Genomic DNA, 16,090 nt, shown 5'->3' with positions numbered 1-16,090 from the left:
ATCCTATGTTTTTGTGTTGGTTTTTTTTTTTTAATTTTTTCCCCTATGTTTCTCTAAGATCTGTTGTAATGTGGAAATATGCTCTTACGTGTAATCTACTGTCTGCGAAGCCACCTTGCTCTTTCTGGGTTTTAAAATTTATTTCCAGCTTTTTAAAAATATTTACCCAAAAATTCTCATTAAAGCGTTTATAACACAAAAAACTTGATTTTGAGCAGCTTTTGTGATTATTTTTCTTAAATATGGTATTAATATATCCCAGCTTCATTTCCTTGGGTACATGAATCACCATGTAACATTTTATTGAATAACTGTGTCATTAATTTCACAATTTTGTCACCACCATATTTTAAGAACTCCAGGTTGATACGGTGTGGTCCAGGTGATTTATCCTTCTTCCCTGCTCTTAGAACCTTACTCGCCCACTTTGGATTCCTCTTCCTTTTCCTTTCCTTCCACTGTTCCTTCCTCCAGATATTATTCTCCACCCTCATTTAATAATTTCTGGAAATATTCGTCTCACTCCTTTTGTGTTACCAGTTGAACATAAGTTTTGGCTTTTGTCGAGACATTTTTATACTGACTACGCTTCATTCGCACTCTCAAATTTTAGTTTATTATTGATGTTGGTCCATGTCCTTACCCGTGCTTTATTCTTTGCTATCCTTATTGTTTTCATTTTTGCCGGCCGCGGTGGTGTAGTGGTTCTAGGCGCTCAGTCCGGAACCGCGCGACTGCTACGATCGCAGGTTCGAATCCTGCCTCGGGCATGGATGTGTGTGATGTCGTTAGGTTAGTTAGGTTTAAGTCGTTCTAAGTTCTAGGGGGACTGATGACCACATATGTTAAGTCCCATAGTGCTCAGAGCCATTTTTGTTTTCATTTCATTCTTCTTTTCCTCTTAGATTGTTCTTGTTGCTTATGATTTATCATTCAACCACTGGTTAAATGCATTCCTCTTTTCCTTAATTACCATCATTCTGCTGTACAGGTGTGGTTGTTTCCCCTTATGCCCAGCGTCTCTGTTGCTATATTTGTGACATTGGTTTTTATGTATTCGTATATTTCCTCTGTAGTGCTTCACATGATTCTTCAAATGTCTTTTCCATTCTAGCAGCAAAGAATGGTCGTATACTTTCATCTTGTTGGCTGTCAGTATCGAATTGTAGATTTTGAGCTTTCTTGGCACAGCTCATTTTAGTGTTGTTAGTATCATTCTTTGCATTGTCCCTTGGCCAAAATTTCTTTGTTTTTACTACATAATGGTCTGATTTACTCTGGGCTCCTCTAGAAGAGTTAACATCTGCTTCCTTGAAATTACGTGTGTGCCTAATAATAATATAATCTGTTATAGAATGTGAAGTACTCTAGTGTTCTGTTTCAAAGTATATGAATATCTGTGTTTAAAAAATGTGTTGTTATTTTTCAGATCAAACTGTTCTCAAATTTGTCAGTCATTCTCCATTGTCATTAAATTCTCTCTCCATGTTTTCCCACTATCGTATGCAATTATCTAATTCCTACTCTTCCACTCATATCCCACATTATAATCAGTTCCTTCCTCCTTGGGGCTATAGGATTGTCCAGAAAGAATCTTTCTCCTGGTATTGTGTGTCATTCGTGGGTGTATATACACCAATAATTACAACTTCCCTGGCAGATAGTCATTTCCACCATAGTAATGTGTTCATTACTAAATTCTCAATTTGAGATTGTCTTTTTCCATGTTTTCTTTATTATAATTGTGACTCCTGCTGGGCTCTTACTGCTTTGGACACTCCACTCCAAATATGTACATAATAACAAAGTTCTTTACTTCCTTTGCCTTTCTTCTTGGTGTCAAAGAGTACATCCATTTTGAATCTGCCATTTTGCAAAGATAACTTGCACATTCCAGCATCCAGATGTCTTTTCCTTTTTTCTTCGCCAGTTCATTGTCCAAAAGTCCAGTTTTTCAGAAGTATATTATTAGTTTTTTTTAACATTTTAATTTTTTCATGTGAATGAAGAGCTGGCCCACTGCACAACCCCCAACCTGGGGGACCAGGTAATTTATTCCCAAGGTTTTCTTCCTTTAGCCTTTGATAAGCCAGAATCACACTATAAGGTAGCAGCCACTAGTTTTGGATTGCTGGGTATTTTATTTCCCTGGTACGCACCATATCTGGTGAGTATTCTCCTATAAGCCACCTGGGGTGGTGTCCGATGGGAGACCAGCAAAGCCACATAGATGATGATGATGATGATGATGATGATGATGGTGTGTAATTTCCTAATTGTAAAATAACTCATATTCTGCTTTATTATAGGCATTGTGTTTCTTGATGAAGTGGATAAGATAGGGGCTGTTCCTGGAATACATCAGTTGAGAGATGTTGGTGGAGAAGGTGTTCAGCAGGGAATGCTCAAGGTGAGCTAATAGAACATTCACTTGTCTTACTGATTTCATGGTGATTTTTAAACACTAGTTGCTATTATGGAATTAATCTGTTGTTGAAGAGATGTTAACTGATACTGTATGCAACATGGTGTACAGCTGGCTATTCCCTGTGTATTCAGCATTTGAATGAATACTGGCTTAGAAGTAAGGTGATACAGGTGTAAGAAACAAAGTTTAGATAATGGTGGCAAATATACCACCTATGCTAGCATTACATAACAAATGAGAAAAAGTACTATTATTAAATAATGTTTAAAATGTAATATTGTGATGATGTTGCTTTACTGTTTTCACAGCGGGAAAGATTCAGAGAAAATATTGTTCAACATTATGTGTTGGCTATTGGATATCTACTCAGAATCCAATAAATTACTGAACGATTTAGTCCTGAACACACACAGTTCAGAAACTAGTAATGGAATTCTCATGTACTTGAATGCATTTTTAACTCCAAAGAGAGGAGGAGAGCACTTCAGAAAGTTCAGATAGTATCAGTTGAGATATTAGGAACTCTGAAGCTGTCAGTAATATGACTCTGAAATGGAGCACTTCTAGTATTTATCTCTACGTATTGCTTTTCAATGCAAAAATTCGTGAGGAACATGTGGTTATGAAAGAATTTTAAAAGAGTTTTAACTGACATGACTTGCAGAAATGTAATTAATTTGGAAATATGTGAACTAAGGAAAGGAGCATTATCCCCGATGTGGAAAATATAATGAGAATTGTCATAGAGCCTATCTGTATCAAAACTAATTGTGACTAACCCCAGTTTATTCAAAAAATTGAGATATATTAATGAATGGTCCCCAGATTAATGCAAGCAATCTTTACAAATTACCAGTCCAACCATAGTCCAGTCTGCGCAGTTACTAATGATCCAAAGAGTAAACACCTGTAAACTAATTCCATAGCAAAAACCAAACCAGGAGACAACTGGTGCATATTTCCATTGCACTGTCACTGCCATTAATAACAACTGACACAGACCAGCACTGGACCAGCTTACATGTGGCATTCTGGTAAGTGTCCCCATCAGTGTGTGCCTCTGGTGACAAGTGCCATCTGGTACCACTGTGGCCAGCAGTAATGTTGCTACAGCTTCTAGGTTTCCATAGGAGAAGTGGCAGGTGCATGCAGTTGGGCAGGGTTGCTTTTGGGATTGGTGTCCTTGGGCATTAACTATGGGGGACTGAGGCAAAACAATGCTCATTGTGAGACACCATGAGACCTAGAATCCACCAGGATCAGAGAAGAATGTGGCTGCTGGACAGAATGGTGGAGACAAAGTTGATTTTGATGGCACCGCAGATAGCCATGGACAGTTGCCAAGGTATACATCAAGAACCTAAAGTGGGTGGAGATCTTCTTGGATCCAGGGTGGGTGGCACATGAACTCTCACAGGGCTGCTCCCTGGAAAGGAGAGGCGTCAAAGATGACGTGCGCAGGTGGCAGATGTAGCATGTCCAAGAGGGTGCAATAAGGACAGCTATGAAGCTGTTCTGCTGGGTTGCAGCCTTTATTCAGGCTGGCCCTGCTGTCAGAGGCCTACGGAATGAGTTAGCAGTGTTGGACATCATTTCCTTATTAAGCTAGCTCTTGAAAGTTTGTATGAAGCGTTCTGCACAATGTTGGAAGCCAGATAAAGAGTGTGATACTAAGGTGTTTAATTCTGATAAGGACACAAAAGTGTTCGAAATCTTAGGTGAACGCAGTCGTGGTATCAGTGTGGAGGTGGGTTCATGGCAAAGATTTTTCTGAGGTCGTGGTGGCGGTGGTGGCGGCGGTGGTGGTGGCAGCGGCAGAAGTGACTTGGGACAAGCAGAACAAAAAATGAAGTGAGAAAAGGAGTCAGTAATATCAAACCTCATGGAGCCCTAAAATGGCCCTGTGACATCTAGTGAATATGCTCTGCAGCTTAAGACCAGGGAGATTGTTCCTGTGGCCTGACAGGTGGAACATTGGTGAACAAGGTCTGAGATCTTTGAGCCGATGTTGGGCCAGAATACATGTTGTCACACCAAACTTTTTATCTGGGATATACCCCAGTGGGCAGTGTGCAAAAGGTTCAGCACTTGCACTCGAAGACAGAAGAACCAGGACGTGGCAGTAGTCCTCATCTGAGACCCCCAACGAACCTCTAGGTTTGTGTGTAGTTAATATCGTTGTGGCCAGTAAGGGCAAAAACCAGGGCCAAGAAGTGTGTCCGACAACTTGTGTTATAAAAAGTGAGTGAGACCTCTTAACATTGGGTCATTGCAGGGGGAGGCCATGGCTTCACATATTAAGGGAAAAGCTGAAATGACCAAATTCTGATGTGAATCAAGCTGGAAACACTCCATTTTGTGTTGGTCAGAAGTTGAATCGAGTCCCATGGGAAATTGGGAAACAGTGTCCACATTAGCATGTAACATTGTTACCCAGTAGTGGATAGGATAGTGAAAATTAAAGTGCCCAGCACTGTAGTCAGTGGGTGGTTATGCTTAAGACGAATATGGTGAGCAGTGATTAACAGTCCATGTTGGAATAAAATTTCTGTCCATAAAGAAACAATTTAGATTTCTGGACTGTGTAGGTGACAATGAAAACACCCCATTCTATTTGAATGTAGTGTTGGTGGGAGGTAGTTAGGGAATTAGAAACATATGCAGTAAGGCCAGCAGTGGTATTGGGTTATTAGTGGGGCAGGACTCCACCTGTCCCCATGTGGGAGGGGTACACTAATTGCTACGACCAGCACAATGACCAAACGAATTGCACTTCCTGCCATCATATATTGTTCAGTGGATAAGAAAGATCAGCTATGTTTGCAGTGAAATGGCCAAAATAGTTGAATTTGCTCTGAAACACTTGTTCGTCTTGTAAATTCATGGCTGGCTACAATTTGTTGATCGCTGCTACATGATCTTTCATTAGTGGAGTCCACCAGCTTAGTATCTGAATCCCCAAATATGGGAAGGTTGCTGGTATGAGGGAACACTTGCGCAGGTTGTGTTAGTCCTTTTCCTGCCAACCTGTGGAACAAGGTGTTACAAAAAAGTACAGCCAAACTTTCAGGAAACATTCCTCACACACAAAGAAAGAAAATATGTTATGTGGACATGTGTCCGGAAACACTTACTTTCAGTGTTAGAGCTGGAATGAAAACACACAGCAACAGAACGTACCAGCGTGACTTCAAACACTTTGTTACAGGAAATGTTCAAAATGACCTCCGTTAGCGAGGATACATGCATCCACCCTCCGTCGCATGAAATTCCTGATGGGCTGATGCAGCCCTGGACAATGGCGTATTGTATCACAGCCATCCACAATACGAGCACGAACAGTCTCTACATTTGGTATCGGGGTTGCGTAGACAAGAGCTTTCAAATGCCCCCATTAATGAAAGTGAAGAGGGTTGAGGTCATTGTAAAGACACATGTTCTAGCAGCACAGGTAGAGTATCCCGTATGAAATCATGATAACGTGCTCCATTGAGTGTAGGTGGAAGAACATGGGGCCCAAGCAAGACATCACCAACAGTGCCTGCCCAAACATTCACAGAAAATCTGTGTGGATGACGCGATTGCACAATTGCGTGTGTATTCTCGTCAGCCCACACGTGTTGATTGTGAAAATTTACAATTTGATCACGTTGAAATGAAGCCTCATCTGTAAAGAGAACATTTGCACTGAAATGAGGATTTACACATTGTTGGATGAACCATTTGCAGAAGTGTACCCGTGGAGGCCAATCAGCTACTGATAGTGCCTGCACATGCTGTCCATGGTACGGAAACAACTGGTTCTCCCGTAGCACTCTCCATACAGTGACGTGGTCAACGTTACCTTTTACAGCAGCGCAACTTCTCTGACGCTGACGTTAGGGTTATCGTCAACTGCACGAAGAATTGCCTCATCCATTGCAGGTGTCCTCGTCGTTCTAGGTCTTCCCCAGTCGCGAGTCTTAGGGTGGAATGTTCCGTGCTCCCTAAGACGGCGATCAATTGCTTGTAACGTCTTCCTGTCGGGACACCTTCGTTCTGGAAATCTGTCTCAATACAAACGTACCGCGACACGACAATTGCCCCGTGCTAATCCATACATCAAATGAGCATCTGCCAACTCCGCATTTGTAAACATTGCACTGACTGCAAAACCACGTTGGTGATGAACACTAACCTGTTGATGCTACGTACTGATGTGCTTGATACTAGTACTGTAGAGCAATGAGTCGCATGTCAACACAAGCACCGAAGTCAACATTACCTTCCTTCAGTTGGGCCAACTGGCGGTGAATTGAGGAAGTACAGTACATAGTGACCTAACTAAAATGAGCCCTGATATGGAAATTAAGCATTTCCGGATACATGTCCGCATAACATCTTTTCTTCATTTGTGTGTGAGGAATGTTTCCTTAAAGTTTGGCCGTACCTTTTTGTAACACCCTGTATACATGACATCAAAAATAAGCCATTTCATTGTAGAGAACCAGTAGCATCTGAAGAGTATGAAGCTGTGTTTGTACATTGTGAAGTGATGTAATAAATTATGTGAAGTGCCACCAATGTTAACACACTTCACATAAATTGCTACAAATCAATGTCATAACACACTGTTGACATGTGAACTGAGGCTGTTGGTTCTAAAATACATTCACAAGTCTGACAGTCTGACTTGCACTTGTCAGAGAGAGTACATTCCAGTGATTACAGTTGTAAGCTTTGTATAACATCTTTTGTACATGTATTGAGAACATACAGACAGAATAGGAAAAGTTGTTTGTAATAGTGGTATAAAAATACATATGTTCTGCTCTAAAGGTCTCTCAGTGGTTTGGGTACTCATACAGAACATGGTAGCAGTAATCTTACATATTACTTTGTCTGCGTATGCATTGCAACTGATGAAATACATAAAGCCAGTGATACAGCCAACAGGCTATGTTTGTGCAGTTCTGTATACACACTCTGTACTTCATTTTTGTATTCTTTTACCTTTGGCAGTGCCACTCAAAAATGAACCAAAAGCTAAACTGTAATTGTGAATTTAAATAACTTCTGCTGTCAAAAGCGGTTTTTAAAAAAATATGTAAGTACCTTCACTGCACTACATTCTACAAATATGAACTTCTGTATGTTTATCACTCACATGTTTCACTTCCACTGGTTGTGACTTGTTTGGTGTAACTGCTGAAACATACATCTTGCAGATGTCCATTTTTGCCACTCCTATGGCACATTGCATCCCAGTGGCAGCACACTGTGTGTATGTGATAAAGATAGCAATGTTTACAGCTGGACAATGTTGCTGTCACTGATGTAACCATCACTGCTGGTGTTGTTGATGGGGTTCTCCAGACTCTGGAGAATGTCAGGCCTGTGCCGGAGGTGACGTGATGTTTCATATGACCAGTATCAGAGAGATGATTGCCACAGCACTTTTCTGTTGTATTTAGACTCTGCTCTATGTGGGCAATTTCATAAGTGTGAGATATTTGAATTTCCCCCTTCACAGAAGGATCGGTCTTCCTCAGTATGTGGTTCCTCATTTCTGAGCAGGAGATAAGACACACTATAACAGTGTAGTTCTGCTCTCACAAACATTCTAAATAGCAGGTTCTACTTAGTCCATGTGTGTAGATGGCCTAAGCTGTGCAAGATTTATTGTGGCCCTGTTTTGTTGCAAAAAGGCAGTGACAGTAGAGATGCAGTGTTGGTGTCCTTGTGACATTGTGGCTATGTCGGGCATCTTACCCAGAGTAGATAAATATGGCAGTGAGCCTGCAGCTTGCAGTTTGCCAGGTGCAAGATGCTTCAAGGCATGTACTGTGAATCAAGGACTCCTTGGAGATTCGTAGGTGTCAGTTGATAACAGCCTGGAGAAGGCCTCAGTTGGATGACACCAGTTCAAGCCTCAGCAGCATGAGATCTAAGTGTGGCATGTAGACCAGTGGCTAGTGGAGGCAGCAGCTAGTTGTAGATGCAACTAGATGACTCAGACTGCTGTGGGACAGTTCTTGGCATAGGCAGCGGTCGAAGACAGATGTTGTTAGGTCGAAACAAGCCGTATTTAGCCTTGCTCAGTCAGGTCCTATTATGACAAAGCAGTAGAGGAGTAAGAGTTGCAGCGTGAAGGAATCTAGCACTCCACTGTGCCAAGCTGGTGGCTTGCATTATATCATTTCAGCACTTTTATGGGCCACACATCAGAATTATGCATGCAGCAGGCTGCCGACTGCCCAGGGGTTGCAAAGTTCACTAGAAAGGTATTGGTGCAATGTATAAAACTGCATGTGATAAAGAGGCCACAACTGTGAAACAGTCAACTGCTTTATAATGTTTCCAGCAAACTAATTTAGCCATTCTTTCCTTGAGATAAAATGTGGGTTCCTCATTAGATAATAATGATTTGTGCAACTGATTTGATTTTGAAATTTTAATCATAACAGTGTATTGTTTACTTCACTGTTCTGCACTTACCTCCAGTTCCTTTCTCTAGGAGAAATAGGAATAGATTGAGAAGGGTTGGAAAGAAGTAGATCACTCAGATGTCAGAGAGAGTACAATATCAAATATAGTACCTCTCTCTCTCTCTCTCTCTCTCTCTCTCTCTCTCTCTCTCTCTCTCTCTCTCTCTGTGTGTGTGTGTGTGTGTGTGTGTGTGTGTGTGTGTGTGTGTGTGTGTGTGTGTGTGTGTGTGTTTGGTTGGTATTTGCTTTTTCACTTTCCTCCTATTTCTTAATTGACTAGAATTTCACATCCATGTTCTTTGGAGAACAGAAGTTTAATATTGCTGGGGGCATGGTCATAGTGTAACATTCTTGAATGTACTGTGCAAGGATTGTCATGATGATCCCATGCCAAGGGAGAATGCAGTAGGTTTGAGCCTGGACTTTCACATGAAATGGCTTCTGTCCTATATAAAGAACTTGCAACACATGGTGGCAATATCGTTTTGATAAAAACTGCAGTTGAAATACTAATGTGTTACCCAACAGTGAACAAGGTCCAGCACCTGCTGAAGAGGCTGAACCACAACACTGTTAAGAAAGGGCTCTGTAATGAATATTAACTCTCTCAATTAGCATCTGCTGTGGTTGACTTGATGCTGCGTAGTATACCATGTTATGAGTAAGACTGTGATGCCATCATTGTGAAAACTTTATCATGATGGACTAGTTTGTTTCCACCAGAATCATTCTCCAATTGGTAATGGTGCAAGAGTGGTTTGCAGAACACAAGGATATTTCTCTTTTTGTTCTGGTCCCCCTGTCTCAGACCTCAGATGTATAGAAAAAGTATGGGCTAAGACTATGAAGGCTGCCATCACATATTTGCTTTCCAACCTGCCAACTATGCCTCTGAGTTATGAAGACATACAAACTGCTGCCAAAATGAGATATTGCTTACCACTGTTCCACTTTGAATCTTACGTCAGCTGTGTTAGCCATATCTGTAATGCCACGAATTATGCTGCCCTGGATGGTTGTATGGTTTTAAAAGGAACATCCTTGTTCTAAGTATCAAGATGCTGCTGAGTTGTAATTAGAAGTGTTCTGGTCTTCTATAAGCAGTACTGTACAGACTCTAATGTGATTAGCTCCTACTTAACATGGTGAGTAGTTAAAGTTTAAGCTTTGAGCAGTTTTTGTGGTGTACAGTGGAGTGCAGTGGGTTTTGGCTGTATTACAAATAAATAAATATAAATATTTTACTTATGTGCAGATACTGGAGGGAACCATAGTAAATGTCCCAGAGAGAAATTCGCCTCGTAAATTACGTGGAGAAACTGTCCAGGTTGACACTACAAATATATTGTTTATAGCATCAGGTGCCTATAATGGACTTGATAGAATTATAAGTAGGAGAAAGAATGAAAAGGTAAACCAACTTGATTATTTGCTAATGCCAATCTAACAACAATGTGAGAAATATACTGAAGTTGTTCATTTATTTCTAGTACCTAGGTTTTGGAGCTCGCAGTTCAGAATCACCAGGCCGAAGAGCAGCTACACTTGCTGATCAGGCAAATCAGAGCAGTGTGTCATCAGTGGAGGAAGACAATGCCGAAAAGGATGCATTCTTGAGACAAGTGGAAGCACGAGATCTCATTGAATTTGGCATGATTCCGGTGAGTAATTCCGGTCTCCGAAAAGAATATTCTTCTCCCCCTTCCCACCATGCATATGTGGAGATGAATCTTTTGAAATAATTTTATTTGAAATTGAGAGTAAATAATTATATTTGTATGTATAACTTGGGACCAAAATCTAAATATGCCCATTGATAATACATGTTTTACTTTGACAGGAATTTGTTGGTCGGTTTCCTGTTCTTGTAGCATTCCATTCATTGAATCAGGAACTTCTTGTTCGCATACTTACAGAACCAAAAAATGCTATGGTTCCCCAGTACCAAATGTTATTCAATATGGACAAAGTAAGTATCTTAAATTTTTGTAGTTAACATATAGTTTACTTCCACAGATAGTAGGATAATAAAAAGTATATTTTAGTTTTGATTTGCATTGAGCCACTGTCTGCTATGTTTCAGATAATTCCGAAGATTTTGAATGGTGTGTAAAACTATCAAATTATAAAAATTATGATTACATTGTATTGCAAAAGTGTATTGAAATTTCTTTGCTTTTCCCACTTTTCGTTATGGTAGGCCCATTCTACACTTAATCAAGTGTTGCCACACATCTATCCCCCTCTCTCCCCCTCGCCTTCTCCCATTTCCAGTATAAAGTTTCTTTCAGATGTAGTGGTCAAGAGTCCTCATGCTTCATTGCATTGTTTCAGGTTGATCTAACATTCTCTCCAGAGGCTTTAAAATCTATTGCAAAACTAGCCATGGAGAAGAAAACAGGAGCACGTGGCCTGCGGTGTATAATGGTGAGCAAACTAGTTGTTTTATTATTTAACAGTAATTAATTGGATTTAAAACTTTTACTAACACATTAAGTAACAACACTAGATCGCGTGTTTGTTTGAATGAGTATTTTCTTAAAGGAAATATGAAATGCAGTAAAATAATGATTATCCCTCGAATTTTTGCATTAGCAGTTGTGTTTTATTGTTGCCAGCTAAGGCACTAGTTCACTTACAAACCGCCCCTCCCCCCCCCCCCCCCCCCCCTCTCTCTCTCTCTCTCTCTCTCTCTCTCTCTCTCTCTCTCTCTCTCTCTCTCTCTCTATATATATATATATATATATATATATATATATATATATATATATATATATATTAAAAATAAAGATTCCAAGACTTACCAAGCGGGAAAGCGCCGGCAGACAGGCACATGAACAAAACACACAAACACACACACAGAATTACAAGCTTTCGCAACTGGCAGTTGCTTCGTCAGGAAGGAAGGAAGGAGAGGGAAAAATGAAAGGGTGTGGGTTTTAAGGGAGAGGGTAAGGAGTCATTCCAATCCCGGGAGCGGAAAGACTTCCCTTAGGGGAAAAAAAGGACAGGTGTACACTCGCACACACACACACACACATATCCATCCGCACATACACAGACACAAGCAGACATATTTAAAATGTCTGCTTGTGTCTGTGTATGTGCGGATGGATATGTGTGTGTGTGTGTGTGCGAGTGTACACCTGTCCTTTTTTTCCCCTAAGGGAAGTCTTTCCGCTCCCGGGATTGGAATGACTCCTTACCCTCTCCCTTAAAACCCACACCCTTTCATTTTTCCCTCTCCTTCCTTCCTTCCTGACGAAGCAACTGCCAGTTGCGAAAGCTTGTAATTCTGTGTGTGTGTTTGTGTGTTTTGTTCATGTGCCTGTCTGCCGGCGCTTTCCCGCTTGGTAAGTCTTGGAATCTTTATTTTTAATATATTTTTCCCATGTGGAAGTTTCTTTCTGTTTTATATATATATATATATATATATAGAAACTTCCACATGGGAAAAATATATTAAAAACAAAGATTCCAAGACTTACCAAGCGGGAAAGCGCCGGCAGACAGGCACATGAACAAAACACACACACAGAATTACTAGCTTTCGCAACCGATGGTTGCTTCTTCAGGAAGGAGAGGGAAAGACGAAAGGATGTGGGTTTTAAGGGAGAGGGTAAGGAGTCATTCCAATCCCGGGAGCGGAAAGACTTCCCTTAGGGGAAAAAAAAGGACAGGTGTACTCTCTCTCTCTCTCTCTCTCTCTCTCTCTCTCTCTCTCTCTCCTCTGTGTGTGTGTGTGTGTGTGTGTGTGTGTGTGTGTGTGTGTGTGTGTGTGTCTATCTCTATTAAAAATTTTATCTGTTAGGTTTGTTAACTGTTGATAGATTTTGCATTAATGATAGATTTTCTGCTAAATACATGGCATCATCATTAGTTTTGAATAATTTTTGAATGACTGAATAAGATCTGGGACCCGCTGATTATTTTGTGCTTATTTTCTTGTTCACAGGAAAAGTTGCTTCTCGACCCAATGTTTGAAATACCAGGTTCAGATGTTCTCAGTGTGCACATCACAGAGGATGCTGTCGTTGGAAAGGGTCATCCCATATACATTCGAGGCAAACCTGTTCAACAAGTGGAGGAAGACCAGTCAGTAGAACTAGAAGCACATGCTGAGGCAAAGTAGTGACATGTAAAACACTTAAGATAATTTTCCACACAGGACTAAAGTGGTAAAAGGCGGTTAAGTGAGGCAAAACATTTAATATGATCATCTGTTTTCATAGTGCTAAGAGGTTACAACTACAGTGTGCAAAATTATCAAGTTTTTATTGATATCTCTGTAAATAGTATTGGAAAATTGGTTGTTATGTTTATTGGATTTTGCTCTTAGTGGTACCTGAAAGTCTGTTAGTTTGTTTGTTTTTCTCCTTGTTTGTGGTTCCTAAGGTGTGATTGTTAGTGAGGTTCTCAGACTTGAACATGTTGACAGGAAATCACAGTTTTTGTGTGGTCCCCATGAACATAACTATTCTTGTAATAATAGTTGCTTCAAACTGTGTCTGTTGCTTGTAGCTTTCACAGACTACCTTCATTTTAGTTGTTAGGAATCATATGTACCACTATAGAAAATTCTGTGATAAACTGTGCTGAATCAGTTGTGTGTGTACATGGACACTCTACGTTGTTCAGATAAGTTTATGTTCATCCTTACAATTGTCTTTGGTGTGAGAGATTTTGTGTGAGGTTGAGTTGTGAAATGTGTTTGTAAGAGTATTTTGCACAGATTGTTTAGCAGCGAGTTTGTGATCCATAACCATCAAACATGGCTATTGTTTCAGAGGAAGTTGACGTGACTTCAGGTACAATAGTGATCATGCAGGCAGTCATTGAAAGCTCGGACAACAGCTTAAATTTCATTTAAATTTTGTGTGTGTGTGTGTGTGTGTGTGTGTGTGTGTGTGTGTGTGTGTGTGTGTGGGGAGAGAGAGATGTCGTGTGGGTTTGGGTTATATTAACTTCTCAGATATGTGGTCCTTGTGGCTTGAAATGTTTTTACTGAGTATTACGACAAGAAACTGTTGACAATAACAGATAATTTCATAGTTTTGAGTCATTTTAAAGGAATGGTGCATATTTCTTCCTTTGCAATGTGTGACATCTCAGTTCTGAACTGAAAATATGCTGTTGTTGAAATAGCTTTTTCATGTTGTTTTAAAGACAGAAGTGTACACAGACGGAAAAGAGAACTTTGCTCCCACTGTTGAGAAATGATGAACTTCAGAAGTTATGTTATTTTTGTAATAAAACTGTTTACTAAAAATGTGAGTTTTTAACATTTCCCCTTCTTCCCCCTTTTACATATTTTATTGCATTTTCCCGTATGAAACCAATCTGTAATAAAACCAGTTAACAAAATCTCATGAGTGTACAATTATGCAAATTTCTGAAGACACAGTCAGTTATCCATAACCCCTTCCTGTTTTCCTATTTATCACTCTGACTGCTTACTGCCCATGACTTCATCACAAATCTTTTGCTTGTGATGCAGATTTAGATTGGGGGGGGGGGGGGGTTGGAGGGGGGGAAGGGAAGGAATTAGGTGGGATGGCTGCACACATTTTTCTACTGACCAAAGAAAAACTCTAGGCAGGCTTTATTGAAAATGTCACTTGTTATCAGTAAATCATTCTGTGTGAATGATTGGCTGTATTTTGCTGCAGATTTATTCCCTGTGTCTTTTATAAACACTCTTGTGTATTTTGTTCATGACACTTCTGTTGCTGGGCTAATAATTTACCTTCTTGCCTAACTTCTTTTCAAAAGAGAATGAGAGGACTTGGCTTCCCTTTTGCTTTGAGCAATTACATTAAGTTGTAGAAGAAGTTGTATATATTTGTGATTCCTGTAGTAGATGTTGCTATTGTTTCCATTAGTCAGATTTATCTCTTTTTTTATTTTTTTTATTTATCTGTTTTTCTAAATACACTTTGAGTGCTTCAGAGGTGCATTTGGATAGAAAACCAAATCTGAACTATACCTTGTAGTTATTGGTTACTGTGGATTTCTCTCTTGTCCCTATGTTTATAGTAATACTTTTCACACCTCAGTTTATATTATTTGTAAATCAGCATTGTAATAATTTTGTAATATAGTGAGAAAATGTATGTCTTATACAAATCATTTATAAGGGTTTTTTTAATTGGTAGGAGCCGCCAGAAGAAAAATTGATCAGGGCATGTACCAGTCCATTTTGGAGGTTTATTATAACACTGCTAATTTTATTCAAGAATATGTCATTGTCAAGATGACCTGCAACAATATAAGTTTTATTATAATGGTTCTGTTATTTTATATGCACTAATTAATAATTTCTGTTTGCTCATTTGCTGTTCCTAGTGTGTTAATCTTTAACAGCAACATGAAGTCTTAGGACACTGAGGGGAAAAATATTATGTTGGCTCTGTCAGAAAAGACTAAATTTGTGCAATGTATTAGTAGGAAATTGGATACAGATGGTGTCATTGTGGGTAAAAACATTCTACACGGCAGTTTGTTGGAGATGCTTTATGGATTGCCGAGTATACAGCTGAAACTACGTTTAAACAGCATAAAATTATCTATTACTATTAACCATTTCCCTAGGAATATTGTCTATGAAATTAATTGTTATGTATTGTGTATAGTTGTAGGCATTTCTTCTGTTCCGTGGAAGAATCCAAAGGGTTTAAGTAACGCAGGTGTCTATAAATATTTCTCTTCTTGGTAGTAATATTGACATGGCATGTAATAAACCATCAGCACAAAGCTTTATCAAACGTAGAAAGTGTGTGTAAAATTTATAATATTTACCTTTAACAACTATCTAAATTGAAACTGAAGTCTGAAACAACATAGACAACAGGATATTGTTTTCAAGGGTTTTTTTTTTTTTTTTTTTTTTTTTTGTGCTATTAGCTTTTGGACAGTTTTATTTCAAGGCTGGTTGTACTGCCAATTTTCCAAACATTTCTCTAAAATTGCAAAAAAGAAAGATACTTAATTCTATAATACCGGTAAATTAATGTTTGACAACCACTATGGAGGGGTAAATTTCAGGTGTTGGTAAGGTTGTGTGCTGTTACATGTGTGTGTGTCACTCATGTGTCATCTTCAGGTGAGTGGTTGTTTTCCCTAATTTTTTTAATTGTTTCCACCCTGAGATTTCCTTTGTTACAATAGAATGACAGTTCAAATTTACACTTTAAAA

At 39.4% G+C, this 16,090-nt stretch overlaps 1 protein-coding gene across 7 annotated transcripts in view; it reads left to right on the top strand.

Annotated features, from left to right (window-relative positions):
- LOC126281493 (ATP-dependent Clp protease ATP-binding subunit clpX-like, mitochondrial) overlaps positions 1-15,754 on the top strand; it is a 118,368-nt gene extending 102,614 nt beyond the window's left edge. For 5 of the 7 annotated variants that reach the window (XM_049980500.1, XM_049980495.1, XM_049980496.1 and 2 more), the window contains 6 exons: positions 2,310-2,410; positions 10,151-10,306; positions 10,386-10,556; positions 10,736-10,864; positions 11,230-11,322; positions 12,851-15,024. In XM_049980500.1, coding sequence (XP_049836457.1) covers positions 2,310-2,410; positions 10,151-10,306; positions 10,386-10,556; positions 10,736-10,864; positions 11,230-11,322; positions 12,851-13,027 — 827 coding nt within the window. In that variant the 3' untranslated portion in view covers positions 13,028-15,024. Of the gene's footprint in view, positions 1-2,309; positions 2,411-10,150; positions 10,307-10,385; positions 10,557-10,735; positions 10,865-11,229; positions 11,323-12,850; positions 15,025-15,050 lie in introns of those variants that run through there. The other 2 variants (XM_049980497.1, XM_049980501.1) reach the window with 2 other exon arrangements.
- The last annotated feature ends 336 nt before the right edge of the window (positions 15,755-16,090 follow it).

This window comes from Schistocerca gregaria, chromosome 7, assembly GCF_023897955.1.
Source record: "Schistocerca gregaria isolate iqSchGreg1 chromosome 7, iqSchGreg1.2, whole genome shotgun sequence".
In the NCBI taxonomy this organism is placed as follows: Eukaryota; Metazoa; Arthropoda; class Insecta; order Orthoptera; family Acrididae; genus Schistocerca; species Schistocerca gregaria.
This window is presented reverse-complemented; position numbering and strand designations above follow the sequence as displayed.